This window comes from Equus asinus, chromosome 27 (genome assembly GCF_041296235.1).
Source record: "Equus asinus isolate D_3611 breed Donkey chromosome 27, EquAss-T2T_v2, whole genome shotgun sequence".
In the NCBI taxonomy this organism is placed as follows: domain Eukaryota; kingdom Metazoa; phylum Chordata; class Mammalia; order Perissodactyla; family Equidae; genus Equus; species Equus asinus.
The window spans coordinates 14744638-14762590 of NC_091816.1; the positions used below are offsets into that span (position 1 = coordinate 14744638).

Here is a 17953-nt window from a genome sequence, read left to right on the forward strand (position 1 = left end):
ACCTTAACACGACACCAAATATTCTATGGGCCAAGAAAGTAGAAAGTTTCCAAAGGAAGTTGCTTAACATTTTCAGCGATGGGAAGGAGGTCAAGGAAGGAGAAAGGGTGAGTGAATCTTTTAGAGAGCAACCTTGTGGGTGGGTGGGGATAGAAGCCAGATTACTGGGCCCAAGGAGGGAACCAGTGAAGAGGAATCAGACCAGCCCCAGACCACTTATGCAACATATCTGACAGGGAAAGAATCAAGCAATGAGGCAGTAGCAAGGTCAAGAGAAAAATCTGCCGGGATAGAGGAAAGTTGAGCATGTTGAAGACAGAGCAAAAGAAACCAGGGATGAAAGCTTACACGGAGCTTATTGCTAGTCTCAGAAGGCTGGGAGTGAAGGACCCCTGCTGCTGGGCCACTCAGACTGCGACACTGACAGGTCATGGAATGGAAGACTCTGGCCCAAGTGCCCAGGGATCCTAACCTCTGGCTAGCCACATCTTGGCCTTGCTCAAGACCTAGCTTTCATTGCCCTAAATGAATCATGCCTTAGCAGAGGGTCTGGACTCTGGGAGAAAGCCAATTGCAATTATATGGCAGCAGCCAAAATGAAAACAGTCTCAGAGTAAGAAAAACAGGATAAATGGAAAAGTTTAGAAAGTGTATAGATTAGGTCCATGATGTCGGATAAACATCCAGGGCAAGAGAACTTCCAATAATCAGAGTCCCTCTTTTCCAAACTGAAATGATTGGGTTTTGCTTTTAGGAAAACCCCAACATGTGCAAGGCCACCTCTAACATGTGCAGGGCCAGGAGCAAGAGCACAAGTGGAGGCCCATATACTCTATGCTTAAATATTGAAATGTGCTACATCGGGCTAACAAATGTGGCAATACCCATGCTCCCTCTCATCCTAACCTGGGCTCCATCCAGCACAGTGAGGAGCCTGTGGGCACATCAAGCTCCACCCACGCCCAGAGGTCTGGAATGTTCCCATCAGCAACCCCTGAATGACTCTGAAAGACTGCCCCACCTTCCCAAGCAGGCTTGAGGCTGTTTGTACCAGAATTCAGGGACTCATACCAAGCGTGTCCTAGAAGGTCCAGGGGGCTCGTCCCTCATACCCCTTGGCCCATCAGAAACTCTACCATAAGGGGTGGGGTGTGGCAAGAGGAGTGCCAGGTTGGGTGCCCAGGGTGGGATCCTTCTTTCTGAGTTGAAGAGCCATGCTGGACACAATTTCTTTTCCTGGTGTTATATTTTATCCTGGCATTCTCTTGATCTGACTTCCAAAGAACGCTTGGACAAGGCTTTTTACTACAAGGCTTCCCACAATATTGACTGCAACAGTCCACAGCAAGCTGAGGGGCTCAAAAAGAACGTTCCTGCTGAGCAAACTCATTTACACCAGGCTTTCGTGCTCCAGGGAGCAGCAAGACGCCCCAGACGGGGTGTTCTCTGATCCTACCCAGCAATCTTTATCAGACGAAGCAAATTACAGACTATCTCCTGACGAAGGAAGAGCAGAGTTTTCAAAGATCTTAAAGCTGGAAGTATAATTTTCTGATGGAAACTGTTTAGTTTTTAGTTCTGAAGAACTGTTTAGCATAGGTTATTTAGATCCAATACAAACCACTTTAAGACTTCAGTTTAAGCACTCAAAGTGGGGTACGGAGGGGGTCAGCCAGGTGGCCGAGTGGTGAAGTTCACGCGTTCTGCTTCGGTGGGCCAGGGTTTCTCCCGTTTGGATCCTGGGCGTGGACATGGTACTGCTCACCAAGCCAAGCTGAGGCAGCGTCCCACATGGCACAACCAGAAGGACTACAACTAGAATATACAACTATGTCCTGGGGGGCTTTGGGGAGAAGAAGAAAAAAAAAAAGATTGGCAACAGATGTTAGCTCAGGTGCCAATCTTTAAAAATAAATAAATAAATAGGGTAGGTTAGGGAGCTGAGGCCTTTTTTGTCTTCTTCCCCAGGCTGAGGTTCGAGTTTGGTGGGAAGGAGCTAAAGGGTGGAGGATTTGGGGTCTGACTCAAGAATCCCATGAAGGGATGTGCTCAGCAGATTACCCCCACAAAGGGAATTAGCACACCTGGCTCTACCCTTTACCTGGCTGGCTGACTGGGAAGTTACTTATCTTGGGCCTGTTTCCTCCTCTGCAAAACAAAGGGTCAGCCTAGATGATTTAGAATTTTTCTTGGGGTAGGGGGCCAGGGGAACCCTTGGGCAATTAGGTCTCCCAAGAAGTCCTTTAGGGTGAACACAGCTTGCCCTGTTTAACGTACTCACATTTCACCCATGGTGTCCCAGCCCGTGGAACCCACCTGGACCCTGGGAGCATCGTCCAGTTGCAGGATGTACGACCCAGGCTTGATAACCATCACTGGGGCAGCTTTCCAGCCTGGGACGTTCAGGCGCTCTCTTTGAAGAGACAAACTATTACAACTCAAATACTTGCACCGAATTTGGGTCCCCCAATGATAGCAATGGCATGTGTGGGAGAGAGCCACAACGTGTAAAGCGGTGCATTTAACCAATTACATTCGATTTTGTGTCTCTGAAAACTCTTTGCTTCATTAGCAGCCAATCTGGAGGCAGTGATGGAGGTGGCATCTGGAGACTTGATAGGTTTCAAGGTTTTGGTAAATTCTGAAGAAGTTATTAGTGTAGATATGATCTCAAAGAAACTTCCTCACACACACAAAATAAACTTCCGAGTTGAGCAGTGGGCTGTGAATTTTGCTTGAAACAGCTCTTTTTATTTTTGAGGAAGATTAGCCCTGAGCTAACATCTGCTGCCAATCCTCTTTTTGCTGAGGAAGACGGGCCCTGAGCTAACATCCGTGCCCATCTTCCTCTACTTTATACGTGGGACACCTGCCACAGCATGGCTTGTCAAGCGGTGCCATGTCCGACCCAGAATGCCAACCGGCCAACCCGGGCCACCGAAGCTGAACGTGCGCACTTAATCGCTGCACCACTGGGCAGGCCCCCGCTGTCATTTTCTTGAACCTACAGCATTACAAGTACTGTACAGTTGGGGATAAGGTGTTTGTTGCACGGGGCGAGGATGAATGGGATACCCCATATAAAACACGGTGCGTACCCCCCGTCCCCCGCCCCCCATTAGGCCGGCGAGGAGCCTGCTCAGAGCCTTTCCCCGGGGAGTGAGAACGTCTGTTTCAGTTGGTCGAGCACAAAATAGGGCCTCAATAAATATTTACCAAATGAATGACTGGTTGCCTGCTTTTCTCTCTTTTGTTTAGTCGCACTCTGGTTCTAAGCTCCTACAAGGAAACCCAGGCCTCTGAGTTCTGCCAGTTCCATTACAGTATGGATGTAGAGTGAGTGGAAGGGGAAGGGGGTAAAGAACGAGCAGGAGAAGCCAGCGGATCCGACACGTGAGGGAAGAAAAAAGAAATCCTTAGGAGCTCAGGGCCGACAAAGAGCCAGACGCCGGCGACCGCAGGCAGGAGAGCGCGGGCGCCCCGGAGCCGCAGCCAGGACGGGCTCCCAGCGCGCCTCCCGCCGAGCGCGGTCCGCATCGCGGGACCGCACCGGGCCAGCGCCCCAGCCCCGCAGCCGGCGCTCCTCCGCGGCTCCCGCCCCCGGGGCGGTGCCGGGAACACGCGGCGCCTCCGCCGGTCACGTGGGGGCCGCTCCGCCGGGCGGCGCTGCCGCTTCCCGATCGCGCCCTCGCAGCACCGGGGACGCGGCGCTCGCGCTCCCGCCCGGGCCCGGGGAAGCGGAGACAAGGAGGCGCCCCGGCCCTGCGCCCGCACCATGCCCGCCGCCGAGCCGAGCGCCGCCCTCCTGCAGCCGCTCGCGGAGGCCACGACGCTGCGGGCCGCGGGGCCGCGGCTGCGAGGGTAGCGGGACCGGATCGGCACCGAGGCGGCGCGAGGCGGGCGGAGCGGGAGGAGGAGCTGCAGGCATCCTCCGCGGCGCGGCGGGCGGGCGGCGGCCCTGCCGGCCCGGCGCGCCCATGGCCCGTGAGGAAGGATAATGCGCGCGGCGCTCCCCGCCGGCCGCCGCCGCCTGCCCCCGCGCCGCGTGCTCGGCGCCCCCCGGAGCTGCTCGCGTCGCCGCCGCGCCCCAGCTGCGGGCGCCCGGCCGCTGGCTGCGCTAGGACCCCCAGCCGCCGGTCGCCGAGGGGCGGTGGGAAGGGGGGAGCGGGATCGACAGCGCCCCGGAGAGTGGCGCCCGCCCGGGCGCAGCGCGGCATGTAGCTGCGGGCTCCCGCGCCCTCGTGAGGGTGTCGGCCTGGGGCCCCGCCATGGCTGGAAAGGACAGTGGGAACCTGAAGACGGTGAGGCTGTGGCGGGACGCCGCCCTGCGCGCCAGGAAGCTGCGGAGCAACCTGCGCCAGCTCACGCTCAGCGCGGCCGGGGCCGACCCCATCGACTCCCCCGACGCGCCCCAGCTCGTGCTGCCGGCCAACATTGGGGACATTGAGGTGCTGAACCTGGGCAACAACGGCCTGGAGGAGGTGCCCGACGGGCTGGGCTCGGCGCTGGGCAGCCTGCGTGTCCTGGTCCTGCGCAGGAACCGCTTCGCCCGCCTGCCCCCGGCGGTGGCCGAGTTGGGCCACCACCTCACTGAGCTGGACGTGAGCCACAACCGGCTGACCGCCCTGGGCGCAGAGGTGGTGAGTGCTCTGCGGGAGCTGCGCAAGCTCAACCTCAGCCACAACCAGCTGCCCGCCCTGCCCGCCCAGCTGGGCGCCCTTGCCCACCTGGAGGAGCTGGATGTTAGCTTTAACCGGCTGGCGCACCTGCCCGACTCCCTCTCCTGCCTCTACCGCCTGCGCACCCTCGACGTGGACCACAACCAGCTCACTGCTTTTCCCCGGCAGCTGCTGCAGCTGGCGGCCCTGGAGGAGCTGGACGTGTCCAGCAACCGGCTGCGGGGCCTACCTGAGGATATCAGTGCCCTGCGTGCCCTCAAGATCCTCTGGCTCAGTGGGGCTGAGCTTGGCACCCTGCCCAGCGGCTTCTGTGAGCTGGCCAGCCTGGAGAGCCTCATGCTAGACAACAACGGGCTGCAGGCTCTGCCCGCCCAGTTCAGCCGTCTGCAGCGGCTCAAAATGCTCAACCTCTCCTCCAACCTTTTTGAGGAGTTCCCTGCCGCGTTGCTGCCCCTGGCTGGTCTGGAGGAGCTCTACCTTAGCCGCAACCAGCTCACCTCAGTGCCATCCCTCATCTCGGGCCTCAGTCGGCTTCTCACCCTGTGGCTGGATAATAACCGGATCCGCTACCTGCCGGACTCCATCGTGGAACTGACCGGCCTGGAGGAGCTGGTGCTGCAGGGGAACCAGATCGCTGTGCTGCCGGACAACTTTGGCCAGCTCTCCCGGGTGGGCCTGTGGAAGATCAAGGACAACCCACTGATCCAGCCCCCCTACGAGGTCTGTATGAAGGGGATCCCCTACATCGCAGCCTACCAGAAGGAGCTGGCTCATTCCCAGCCGGCGGTGCAGCCGCGCCTCAAGCTGCTTCTGATGGGCCATAAGGCTGCAGGAAAGACCTTACTCCGCCACTGCCTCACCGAGGAGAGAGTGGAGGGAAACCAAGGAGGAGGGGACAAGGAGAAGAGCTACCCACCTTCACCTCCTCCCGTGAGTAAGGGCATTGAGGTGACCAGCTGGACGGCCGATGCTTCCCGGGGCCTGCGGTTCATCGTGTATGACTTAGCTGGCGATGAAAGTTACGAGGTGATCCAGCCCTTCTTCCTCTCCCCAGGAGCCCTTTATGTGCTGGTGGTGAACTTGGCCACCTATGAGCCACCCGGCTTTCCCACCACCGTGGGCTCCTTCTTGCATCGGGTAGGGGCCCGGGTGCCTCACGCCGTGGTGTGCATCGTGGGCACGCACGCAGACCTGTGTGGGGAGCGGGAGCTAGAGGAGAAGTGTCTGGACATCCACCGCCAGATCGCCCTGCAGGAGAAGCACGACGCGGAGGGGCTGAGCCGTCTGGCGCAGGTGGTGGACGAGGCCCTGGCCCGGGACTTCGAGCTGCGTTCCGCCAGCCCCCACGCAGCCTACTATGGGGTTTCGGACAAGAACCTTCGGCGGCGCAAGGCCCATTTTCAGTACCTGCTCAACCACCGGCTGCAGATCCTCTCCCCGGTGTTGCCTGTTAGCTGCAGGGACCCCCGCCAATTACAGCGCCTTCGGGACAAACTGCTCTCGGTGGCCGAGCACCGGGAAATCTTCCCCAACTTACACAGAGTACTGCCTCGATCCTGGCAGGTGCTGGAGGAACTGCATTTCCAGCCCCCTCAGGCGCAGCGGCTTTGGCTAAGCTGGTGGGACTCGGCGCGCCTGGGCTTGCAGGCGGGTCTGACCGAGGACCGGCTGCAGAGTGCTCTCTCCTACCTGCACGAGAGCGGCAAGCTGCTCTACTTTGAGGACAGCCCGGCGCTCAAGGAGCACGTCTTCCACAACCTCACCCGCCTCATCGACATTCTCAATGTCTTTTTCCAGAGGGATCCTTCCTTGCTGCTGCATAAGCTGCTCCTAGGGACCAGCGGAGAGGGCGAAGGCGAGGGGGAAAGCTCCCCCGTGGTGGCGCTGCCCAACCCGAGCCAGGACCTGCTGCGGGCCACCCAGCTCCATCATTATGTAGAGGGCTTTCTGCTTCATGGGCTCTTGCCAGCCCATGTCATTCGGTTGCTGCTTAAGCCTCATGTCCAGGCCCAGCAGGACTTGCAGCTGCTGCTGGAGCTGCTGGAGAAGATGGGACTCTGTTACTGCCTCAATAAACCCAAGGGCAAGCCTTTGAATGGGTCCACGGCCTGGTACAAGTTCCCATGCTATGTGCAGAACGAAGTGCCCCACGCGGAGGCCTGGATTAATGGGACCAACCTGGCGGGGCAGTCTTTCGTGGCTGAGCAACTGCAGATTGAATATAGTTTTCCCTTTACCTTCCCACCTGGGTTGTTTGCACGCTACAGCGTCCAAATCAACAGCCATGTGGTGCACAGGTCCGATGGGAAACTTCAGATCTTTGCCTATCGGGGGAAAGTTCCAGTGGTGGTGAGTTACAGACCTGCCAAGGGGGTCCTGCACCCAGACACTCTGTCCATTGCCAGCCATGCATCATTACCAAATATATGGACGGCATGGCAAGCCATAACCCCTTTGGTAGAGGAACTGAATGTCCTACTTCAGGAGTGGCCTGGACTGCACTACACCGTGCACATTCTCTGTTCTAAGTGCCTTAAGAGAGGGTCACCCAATCCACACGCTTTCCCAGGTAAGTGGAGAGAGGGCCGTGGCTCTTCTGTGGTATGTTTTAAGATGTGTTTTTTGAAGGTATTTGTTTCCCGTGTGGCAGATTATTTGCTTAACCTCACAGGCTCCCCAGGAAGGCTTTTCAAGGTAAATACAGGGGGCTTTGGGGACAAATCAAAGGCAGAAGTACGTAAGCAATATGAGATGCAGTCTCAAGGGTCAGACTTTCAAAGCGGGTTCCAGACAGAACATTTTCGACCTCCCTTCCCTCTTCCCAGTTTAGCCCACCATTCATGGAAGGAAACGTCAAGTGGTTGGACAGAAGATGGAGCGTGTCTGACACTGGCCTCTTGCTCAGTCTGGGTTATAATGCGTGTTAGACACATCTGGAATGAGTGCTCTGAGTTTGAGATGTCTGTTGTCATATTCTTTGTTTAAATTCAGAGTGTGAACAGAAAGTAAAAATTATTGCTCCTTTTTCTTAAAAAATTCCATAGAAGAATGTTTCGTAATCAGGGTGAATCATGTGCTGGTTAAGACAGAAACTTTAGTCTGTAACACACAGCTGGATCCCGGGGTCGCTGTCTCACCCGGCACGCTCCAGGGCATGAGAGAGGTTACTGAAGTCTCTGAGGGGAGTTTCCTCGGGTATTTCCTGGTGGTTTTGTGTTTTACAGACATCTCAAGGTTTGGTTTTTTGGTAAGTGTTAGGGAGTGGAGCTTTTTGGAAGTACTCTATAAGAGATGAAAGGAACAAAAAGCGACGAGAGTTTTTTTCTGTTTTGGGGAATGTTTTCCAGCACACTTCCCCACCCCTGCGCATTTTTGAACCATTATAGATGAGAGAATTCCAAGATTAGTGGGATTTTTGGATCCTGGTTAATTGGTATCCTGAGTCTTTAGTTGGGATTGTGTTCATTTCTTCACTCTTTGGAGCAAGTCTCTAAACAGTGCTGATTTTTGTTAACAACATTCTAAGTGTCCTAAGGACAAACCCAGTGATAGCATCATTGCCAGTTTGTCCCCTCGGTCCCCCACCCCCAGGGTACATTGAGCAGTGATGAAATGGAAGCCTGCTTGCCACTCCGATCTTTGTCCTGGTCTGAATGGAGCTCATAATGGTATCAGGAAGGAATTGGACACCAGTATTTCCAAAGGTAACATCTTTCCGTTGCCGTGGATTTAGGCCAAGTTTAATTCTTCAGTTTGAAAGAAGCTCCCGTATTCAGTTACCAGTCCCCTGAGCCATCCGTTCTGTGTGATTGTGTGGTGTCTTGTCACAGTCGGTGACTTGATAGACTGTTCAGTTTGTTATATATTTGCCATTGTATTTTATTCATGAAAGCAGATACTTCTTTATTGTGTTGCTCAATTGAATAAAGTGGTTGAGAGTTACATATTCACCGAGTAGCTTATTGAAGGGGCTGCCTAAAGCCAATTCTTAATCCAAAGATGGAGCGTCAGTAAAACTGAAGTTACTAACAACACAGGGAAGGACATAGGTTATTGAACAGGTAAAGATCTGTGCAGAGGAGTTCCAAGAACTTTGAAGAGCAAACAGTGAGGTTGGAATTTTTTTCCTAATGTCTTTATTTTTTTTTTTGACAGTCATAAATTCCACAAACAAGCTTGTCCCCAGATGCAGAAATGAGCCTGTTCTCTTGCTATTGTTTTGTGTGTTTGTCTTTCAAAGGAGGCACACCTGGTGTGCAGTCCAGACTCTGAGGAAGAGATGATGCTTTTCAACATAAAAAACAAATAAATGGTTGAAAATGGTCAAATTATCTTATATCTTAAGTAGGAATAAACCATCAGTTGTTTTTATAATATAGACTCTACATTTCTGTCTTAGTTATGGTCAAAGAAATGTTACCTTTTTTTCATTGGTTTAGGATTGTATTTCTTCCAAAAGTAGCAAAGGGCACAAAGTAGGGGGAAAAGATGATAATAGCACATTTGTTACATTAAGACGACAAGGAAGTAACTATGTTTGGTGATGGATGTTAACTAGACTTATGGTGGTGATCATTTCACAATATTCACAAATATCGAATCATTATGTTGTACACCTGAAACTAATATAATGTTACATATCTCAATAAAACAATTTAAAAATAAAGAAAGAAGTCAGGGGAAAAGAACACATATTCCTCTTTCATATTTTTTTGATAGCTGTCATTTGTTAATAATTGTCACAATGCTGGAAGATTTGGGAAGAGCTAAAATAATAAAAAGATGGAAAGTGATGTAAGAACAGAATTTTAATGTTGGGTGTTCAATTAGGGCATCCATTTAAAAGTACATTCATCGAGTCTCTAGATTATTAAAATATATTTTAATTCAGCAGAAACCTTTGAATCTATTGGTAGCCTTTGTCTTTTTTAAGAAGTCATTTTGTTCTTTAGAAACATTAGAAAAGTTGGTTACTTAGTTTTACATGTTATTAAAGTGTCAAGTTCTCCTGTAAACTGATAATTTTATATACAGTAATAAACTCCTGGATTTCTAATTGTTTCAACTTTGGGACATTAACATTAAATAGAAAATTAGTGTCTCCTTTGCTCTTATACAGAAGAAACATAGACTTGCATTAATACCTGTTAAAATGTTTTTTTGCGAAAAGCCTTTTTTGGCCTTGTCTCTGTCAATAGGACGTTGAATTTTCTGGCCTGAGCTGTGCCCAGGTAGTTGGCCTAGGCTGTGTAATCCTAGATTTCTCTTTTCTGATTTTGGTGTACAAAAGAAATGCAGTGTTTTAGAAAACTCTCAGCCAACAACCTCTTGATTTGAAAAGTTCTTGTAAAAACAGATGTACTCACGTTGTCAGAGAGATTACCTGTTTATCATATTTAAGGTGAATGGGTGAGTGACAGGCGATGCTTCTGGAAACTCTAAGGAGGCCTGTGAGGGAGCCTAAATGTCAGGTGTGTGAGTTGGCCTGCTTTCTGCAGGACTGACCACACTGCCAGCATCCGCGAGCCAGCCTCTCTCCTCATCACTTGATCGGATAGTCTCATCCTAGAGTAAGTTTCTTCTTGTGGGATATTTTATTTATGCTTTTGTTCTTTTCTACCAATATGACCTCTAGACCAGAAAAGCTGAATACTCCTGAGGCCGGATGATGAGTGGTGTATTGAGTAAGACGTGGAGGCTGGGACACAGATACGCTGCAAGATTCTAGTGCTCTGATGCTCTATTTAAGTGGTCGAGCGAATGCTGTGTGTTTTCAAATTGGAAGATTGTGCCTTAGTGAGTTGAACTCGGGTTGAGTGTGATTTTTCACTAAATATCCTACTCTCCAAATTGTTAAAGATCGTTTTAAAGAATAATTAGGAAGCACCGCAAAGCAGTGGACAGGGAATTCATATGTGGTCCTCTTTGTTTTCCATCTCTTTCATTCCCTCAGTTGCTGGATGCCTTTCCACGTGTTCCAAGGCCACTGCCTTCTGCCCTTGTTCAGTGCATGCACACTGCGTGTGTTTCTGAGGCGCTCAGTGTATTTTGCCTTGTTCTGTTGGTGTTCGTGTCTGTCCTCATATCTCTTTGATGACGTTCCCCGCTTGCTTCCCCTGGGCAGGAGACACGCCCCAAGCTTTGTAGCTTCTCTGACTCTCTCAGATGTTTGCTGACTGATTGTTTGTTTTTTTGTGAGAAACATCTTTTTTTCTTTGTTACGTATTCTGTCAAATTCCCAGGTGGTACCGTAGTGATCATCTTGCTTTGTCCTGTGTCCGAACTTCCCTCCCTCGCCCCCCGAATGTCCCTCTGGTGTCCCTATTGTGACCGGATTACTGGTCTTTCCCTTGAATGGGCCCTTCATTTTGACCACTGAAGCAAGGCAGAATTCTTGCCTTGTTATGTCTCAGTTTGAGAGTTCTGCAGTTTTAGCATGACCTAGTTGTTTGGATTGAATTAGTCATTGTTTTTAATTTCACAAAGCTTATTAAATATCTTTTTAGTTTAACTTTATTAATATTGATGCCTCTGGGCTTTTATTTTTGTGAACAGTCCTCTTTGAACTCTCTTGGGCTTCGTTTCATATAAAAATCAAAACCTTAATCACGCAGTGGGAGAAAGAAATACCGTGCATGATAGAATTCAAAGACTTGAAAGGCCTTTGGAGTGTTCAAATTATTCTAAGTGTTAGGTGTCTCTTCTTTAAACTCTAGAAAAGAATCTCAAGTCCATCTCTGCACAAGTAGTTTAGAGTTTCCTAGAGAAAGTATTTTTTATTTGTTAACAAATGTTATATGTCATGCTCTGCCGCCTGCTCATCTTAGTCCCCAGGAAACCTTACCTGATTATTTTAGTTTAGGCATTTGCTTCATCTTAACACCTGAAACATTTATAGGGCATGCTTCACAGAGTTGTTTTGGGAATTAGGTGAGAGGATGTGTTGAGGAAAACGATGATTCCTCCTGTCTCTGTAAAGAAGTCGGGGGCTTCTGCTCCATTGTACAGAATGGGCGTGGGGGCTGTTATTGGGGTGAACGTTTCTGGCTACTTTCTCCGTGCACCCACTAACTTGCTTTTCTCCATGGGAGCCTGTTTTCTTTATGGACCTGGCCATCCATCTATTAGGATGCTCTTTTTTTAAACCATGGGGCAGGCGCTGGCGTCATCTCCTGCCCTCTCTTGTCTCCTGCAGCCTTGGCACTCCTGTGCCCAGGGGTGGAGAGGAGAGTTGCTTTGTGTTTTCATGCTCTATGGAAAGTGTTCCAGGTAGGGTCTGCTTGGGGCAGGCCCAGCCAGCTCTCTGTTCTTTCTGGTTCAGCGGCTCTGATTGCAAAACCAGTTGCTGGATGCTTGTCAGGTTTACCCTCTCCGGGGGCTGGCCACCTTCACTTTGGCAGGGAGGGAGGAGGAGGCCCCAGGTTGGCCTGCATTCCCCAGTCCTGCTCTAGCCTTAGCGCAGCTGACGCTCTGATCTCCATTTGGCTCCTCCTGTCTGCACAGCCTGTGGAACCCAGAGTGATTGACAGGCATCTCAGACAACCATAGAATACGTAGGATGCTGTGTCTTTGTTGAACCGTAAAGACCCTCTCCTCTGTGAGGCATGCCAGTCTCCCTCTGCAGCGTTGTACTCGCATCTCTGAGTTCTCAGGTTTCCTGTGCTGGCACAGCACTCCCGGTTCAGTGCCTGGCACAGGGCTGAGTGGGCAGAAGGGGCTCAAAGTGCATTGGTTATTTTTAAGAACTCAAGAAATGCTAGTGTTTCTTAATTGGTTCCTTGGCAAAGTGCTTTTTTGGGTTGTTTATGTTGTTCTGTATCTTAAAGTGCATACTTTAAGATAAGTGTGTATAATTTTCCCATGCGATTTTTCTGGAACATACGTTCCTGCCCTCTGTAGACATCTCCTCAGTCTTAGAGAAGTGGGGGAGGCGTGGGCAAAGGGCAGCTCATCAGGATGCCAAGGTGAGTGACGTGCAGGACCTGCAGCAGAAAGCCTGCTCCCCTCGACCTTACCCTGGCTCTCCTGGAGACGGTGAGCACCCCCTCCCCAAAGCCTGCTGTTTCATAGCTCGCCTTTCTAACTAACCCCAACCCTCCCTTACACTGGCCTCTAGACAGGGGAAGTGTGGACGGTGAGGGAAGTGAAGGTGTGTTGGCGGCGGCAGGAAAGAAGACTTTTTCCACAGTTCGTACCAGCTGTTTCACCTTCTTCCAAGTGCAGTTACTTTCCAGAAACTCCATACGGGGTGAAGTTGCTGGTTTGAATCCATGGAAGACCATGGAAGAGTTGGCTGACTGTCCTGCAGGCAGAGTTGGTTCCATATATACTGTATACTATGGATAACAACTCCCAGACACCATTGCCAGTGGGGCTGACTTATTTGTGGAGAGGGAGGAGGAAAAATTTTCAGTTATTTTTATTTTGGGCACTGAATGCTTGAAAACATTTTCCTTTCCTCAACATAATCTCTAAGCAGAAAATACTGATGCTATGTTTCTTAAAGAGTAAATTAGTGAAAAACCACCGGCAATTTTTTTTTCTTTAGCTGTAGATTTGCAGAAGGCAAAGAATACAAACAGAGAAAGAATCGGACGGGGGAGAATGGGAGTCGGATGGAGGCTCCGGGTACTGGTGCTGGGTTCGCATGGGCATTGTGAGCCTGGAGGCCGGTTCACTGGCCTCAGGAAGGAACTTCCTGCTAGACAGGCAGCCCTAGGCACCCAGGCTGTTCCAGCTGTTTCCTTTGCTTTTGCAGATCTGTGCTCAAGGGCACTCGGGAGAAGGCAGGAGGAAAGGAAGTTGTGTCAAGACTACTCTTTGGAGGTTCCTGTTTTGTGTGGGCCTTTCTGCTTTTCGGATGGTTTGGCTCACTGGCTGCAGCACTGGTGTCTTCGCCTTTGCTTTCTTCTCCTTTTTATGGAGGTGAAATTCACGGAACGTGAAATTGACCATTTTTAAGTGAACAGTTCCATGGCACATTCACAAGGTTGCACAGTCACACCTTCAAGCCAAGTGCTCCTTGAGGCAAGGAGCAGGTGAGGTGGATGGCTTCCTTCCTGGGGTGAATGGACTGGGGATTCTTTTGCCAGGCTCTTTGTGGCAACTCTTCTTCTAAAGCATGATGTAAGGAGAGAGGGCTTTTTAGGCTGGACCTAAAGATGCCACGTTGATGAACATCTTGTACCATGGCTGCCAGGAGAGTCCTCTTACTTAGTGTTGATGGGAGAGCAGAAAGTAGGACCATGGGGCCTTCTGGTCTGTTCTGTGACATATGTGATTTAATGGGGGGAGTGACACATAAAGAACACATTAGAAGAGAAGCGCAAATAAGTACTGTGTAATTACTATCTTCTGTTTAATGCTTTTTTTCCGCATAAATTTTGGGTAGAACTCTAGAATGATTGGCAAGTTCATGGACACATGTGAGGGTTACGGGGATGGGGTTGCGCTGATGCAAAATTAGGTCATTAGCAGATTACACAGACAAGTGTACCATAAGTTTATTGGCTGGATTCTGTCATCGATCACTGTTGAATACCTGCTGTACACAGAAGTCTGCACTGAGCTGGGAGTTTTAAGAGAATAAAATGAAATACATAGCCGTGGCCACAAGGAGCTGAGTTGGGCTTTTGGTTGACATAATCCTTGATTCCTGTGTATGTGGATTCAGACCACAAATGGAGAAATTTCATTTGCATGTTTGAGGAATTATTGGAAAAAGAACTGGCTTTTGATTTTCCCAGGAAAAAATATGATTGTGCTGAGAAAAACGAGCTACAGCTTTGAATTTGCTTGACATAGATGCGTCAAGCCCAAGTCATTCTTTTCCGTCGATTTTCAGTTTGGATCATTTGTTTGCAAGAAATCTCAGGCAGATCTTGAGAGGATGCTGAAACAGGAAAATGCCTTGTATCTGAGGATTCCTAAAAACTTCCAGAATGAATCAGCTTTTTGTTTTTTGGTGTTTTTTTGAGGCAGATTAGCCCTGAGCTAACATCTGCCGCCAATCCTCCTCTTTTTGCTAAGGAAAACTGGCCCTGAGTTAACATCCGTGCCCATCTTCCTCCACTTTATATGTGGGACGCCTACCACAGCATGGCTTTATGAGCACTGTGTAGGTTTACACCTGGGATCCAAACCAGTGAACCCTGGGCCGCCAAAGTGGAATGTGGGAACTTAACCATTGTGCACCAGGCTGGCCCTTCTTTCTTTTTTGTTTTTTAAAAGAGGGAGTTTAAAAAAGTAATGGAGAGAGAAAATATAAAATTAGCAAAATGATATTTCTCCTAGAGGCTGTTGTTTGACCTATCAACTTTCTTATTGTTTCAGTAAGATTCGTATTTTTCATGCCATAAAGGTTATTGAATTAATCCTCACATCAGTCTTTCTAAGGGCATAGGGTTGGGGAAAAATAGGAGAATCAGTGATACTGTTGAGTTGTCATCATGTTCTAGGGACGGTGCTAAGTGCTGCTTGTGGGAGATCTCATTTAATACTCCCAGCAACCCTAGGGGTGGGTATTGTCATTGTCCTCATTGTCAGGGGGAGAAACTGAGGTTCAGACAGTTTAGCGAATTCCCCAGGGTTAGAGCGCTCTGGGATTTCAGCCTGACCCTCTGCTCTCCCCACTGTCCTGCCCTGCCTCTCAAGGTGAAGTAGCCCACTGCTTTCCAACATGCACAAACTCACTTCTTCCTCCCTCTTTCCGAGTGTCCATCCCATGTCACTAAGTGCTGGGCACTGTGGTCAGTGCTGGCATATGGGCTCTGAAAATGCATGGGACCCGCCCGCACGGAGAGCAGCGGAGGTCACTGTCGGGTGCAGGGAGAGGTGGGGGTCTCAGAGAGGGGTGCCTGTAAGGGCTACCCTGCAGCTGAGTGGTAAAGGGCGATTTCCAGTTAACGGCATGGAGAAGTGGGGAAGAGTATTTCAAATTAGAATGGCATTTAAAAAGGACGAGGACACAGAGAGTTCAGCATGCCGTGCCTGGGGTGGGCGTGGGTGCACAAAAGCAGTTAGCAACGTAGTAAGGAAGAGGCTTCTGTGTTTGTTACATTTATGGACTGGTACAAGTTTGCTGGTGACCGCTGCTGGCCCGTAAACTGGAGTTTTGGAAGCATTGTCCTAGTCTGTTGCTTTTCCACCTGGCAGGGCTCTGTTGAGACTGTGGAGGAGATTTATGACTCGTAGAACGGAAGGGAAGTTTCAGATGGTTTTCTGAGACCCGTAATCAAGTCCTTGTTGGGCTGACAGACGCCTGTCCCGTAGATCCCTGTCTAAGCGTGCCGCTGGTCACTTTCTCCATGTCTGAGAACTGACAGAAAAGGAGTGTTGGTTATTCTAACAGCCAGATGGCCGCATGCCTCTGTAAGCCCCAGGAATGTACCCGAGAACATTGATTTTCCTTCCCCTAAATCTTACCATAACACATCTGGCAATAAAGGCAAACTTGGCTGCAACACAATTAGCATTTTGTTGTGCACTGTTTCACTCTCCTTACTTTGTACTTTTTTTGTGACATCACAGACTGATTGAAAATACTGATTTTTATTAATTTTGCACTAATAGGATGCCACATTGTATGCATTTCATTTGTTTGGACACCTACCCCACTTTGACAGCATTTCCTTGCATCTTTCGTCATATCATCACTCGAGTTTGTCTTCGCTTGCCTCTCAATTCATCAGAATCTACTTGGTTACATTTTGACTGGAATCCAAGGAGGTGCACGATATTTTAAAATTTTACTTTATAGTTTGTTTCTATTTACTATATATTTTGACTTGAAACACTTAGACTTTTTCGTGGCATTTTGCAATGGAAGCGTTAACGTAGTGGTTAGATGCCAGGCCTCTTGTGGTGGACCCATGGGTTCGAATCCCTTTTCCACCACTTGTTAGCTGTGTGACTTTGGGCGTCATAATAGTTTCTATCTCAGAGGGTGGTCCTGAGGGTGGAGTAAGTACATGTAAAATGCTAGAACAATGCCTGACACATGGCAAAAACCCAATGTCAGCTGCTGCTGCTGTTACCAGTTATTCCAGAAAGCGCAAGTCTAAACAAATATTTGGAAGTCTGATAAGCTTATGGATAAAACTCTTCTTTTTTCATAGAAGGAGAGTAGTCTAGTGTGATCTCTATTCATAAACATCTTATGCTCTTTTAAAAATGCTTTTTCCCCCTTATTAAAACATATAGAAATTTTGGAAGGTAAAGGAAAAAAGAAAAAACCACTCATAGCTGATATCTAACACAATAATACATTTCTCTCTATGTCTTTTCAATTTTTCCCCCTTAAGCTTAGGTTTATTCAAATATATAGTCATAATCATATTGTATAAATAATTTAAATATTGTTTTTTTTAACCTAAGTGTCATGAATATGATTTCATGGTATTAGTATGTACACAGTAATTATAAATGCTTGCATAAGAGGACATCAAGGGGATTTTTACCTTTGTTTGTTTAACCATTAGACACTTAAGTTGTTTCAAGTTTTTGTTGTTATGAGTAATTCTGTGATGACTGTATTTCTTTATAAAAGCTCTTTCTTATTTGGGCAATATTTTCCAAAGTGGAATCACTGAGTCAAAGGCAAAGAATGTCTAAGAGCCAATACATGTTTACGTTGCTGTTCCTGAGGGGGACACAGGTCATGCTCCCACCTGCAGAGGATGCAACATTGGTTTCACTACTTCCTCAGCACCGGGTATCGTCTTAAAAATGCACTGACAATTAATGCAAAACAATATCTCACTGATGTTTCAAAATTTTAATTAGTGAACGTGAATGTTTTCCTCTATGAATGTTGCCTAATTATGTTGCTTCTTTTGTGAATTATCTGATCATGTCTTTTGGCATCATTTAATTTTTTTTTTTTTTTGGTGACTAGGATTTGCCCTGAGCTAACATCTGTTGCCAATCTTCCTCTTTTTTCTTTTGTCTTTTTTTTTCGCTTGAGGAAGATTTGCCCTGAGCTAACATCTGTGCCAGTTTTCCTCTATTTCGTATGTGTGATGCCTCCACAGTGTGGAGTAGGTCTGTGCCCGGGATCTGAACCTGCAAACCTAGGCTGCTGAAGCAGAGTGCATGGAACTTTAACCACTCAGCCACAGGGCCAGCCCATTAATGGCTTTTTTTTTTTAATCACAGTGATTTCTTATAATCACAGGGCTCAGTTTATATTAACACTTTATATACTAAAGATAACCTTTTGTCTATCATACTTAAGTCGTTTATTTTCTAGCTTGTTTGCCTTTTTCTTGAGGAAG

At 48.8% G+C, this 17953-nt stretch overlaps 1 protein-coding gene across 2 annotated transcripts in view; it reads left to right on the forward strand.

Moving 5' to 3' along the window:
• Positions 1-4079: 4079 nt before the first annotated feature.
• The window catches only part of MFHAS1 (multifunctional ROCO family signaling regulator 1), a 94535-nt gene continuing 80661 nt past the window's right edge, over positions 4080-17953 (forward strand). Inside the window, exon 1 of one of the 2 annotated variants that reach the window (XM_014830533.3) lies at positions 4080-7248. In XM_014830533.3, the coding sequence (XP_014686019.3) occupies positions 4269-7248 (2980 nt within the window). In that variant the 5' untranslated portion in view covers positions 4080-4268. The remainder of the gene's footprint in view (positions 7249-17953) is intronic. The other variant, XM_070499720.1, reaches the window with a different exon arrangement.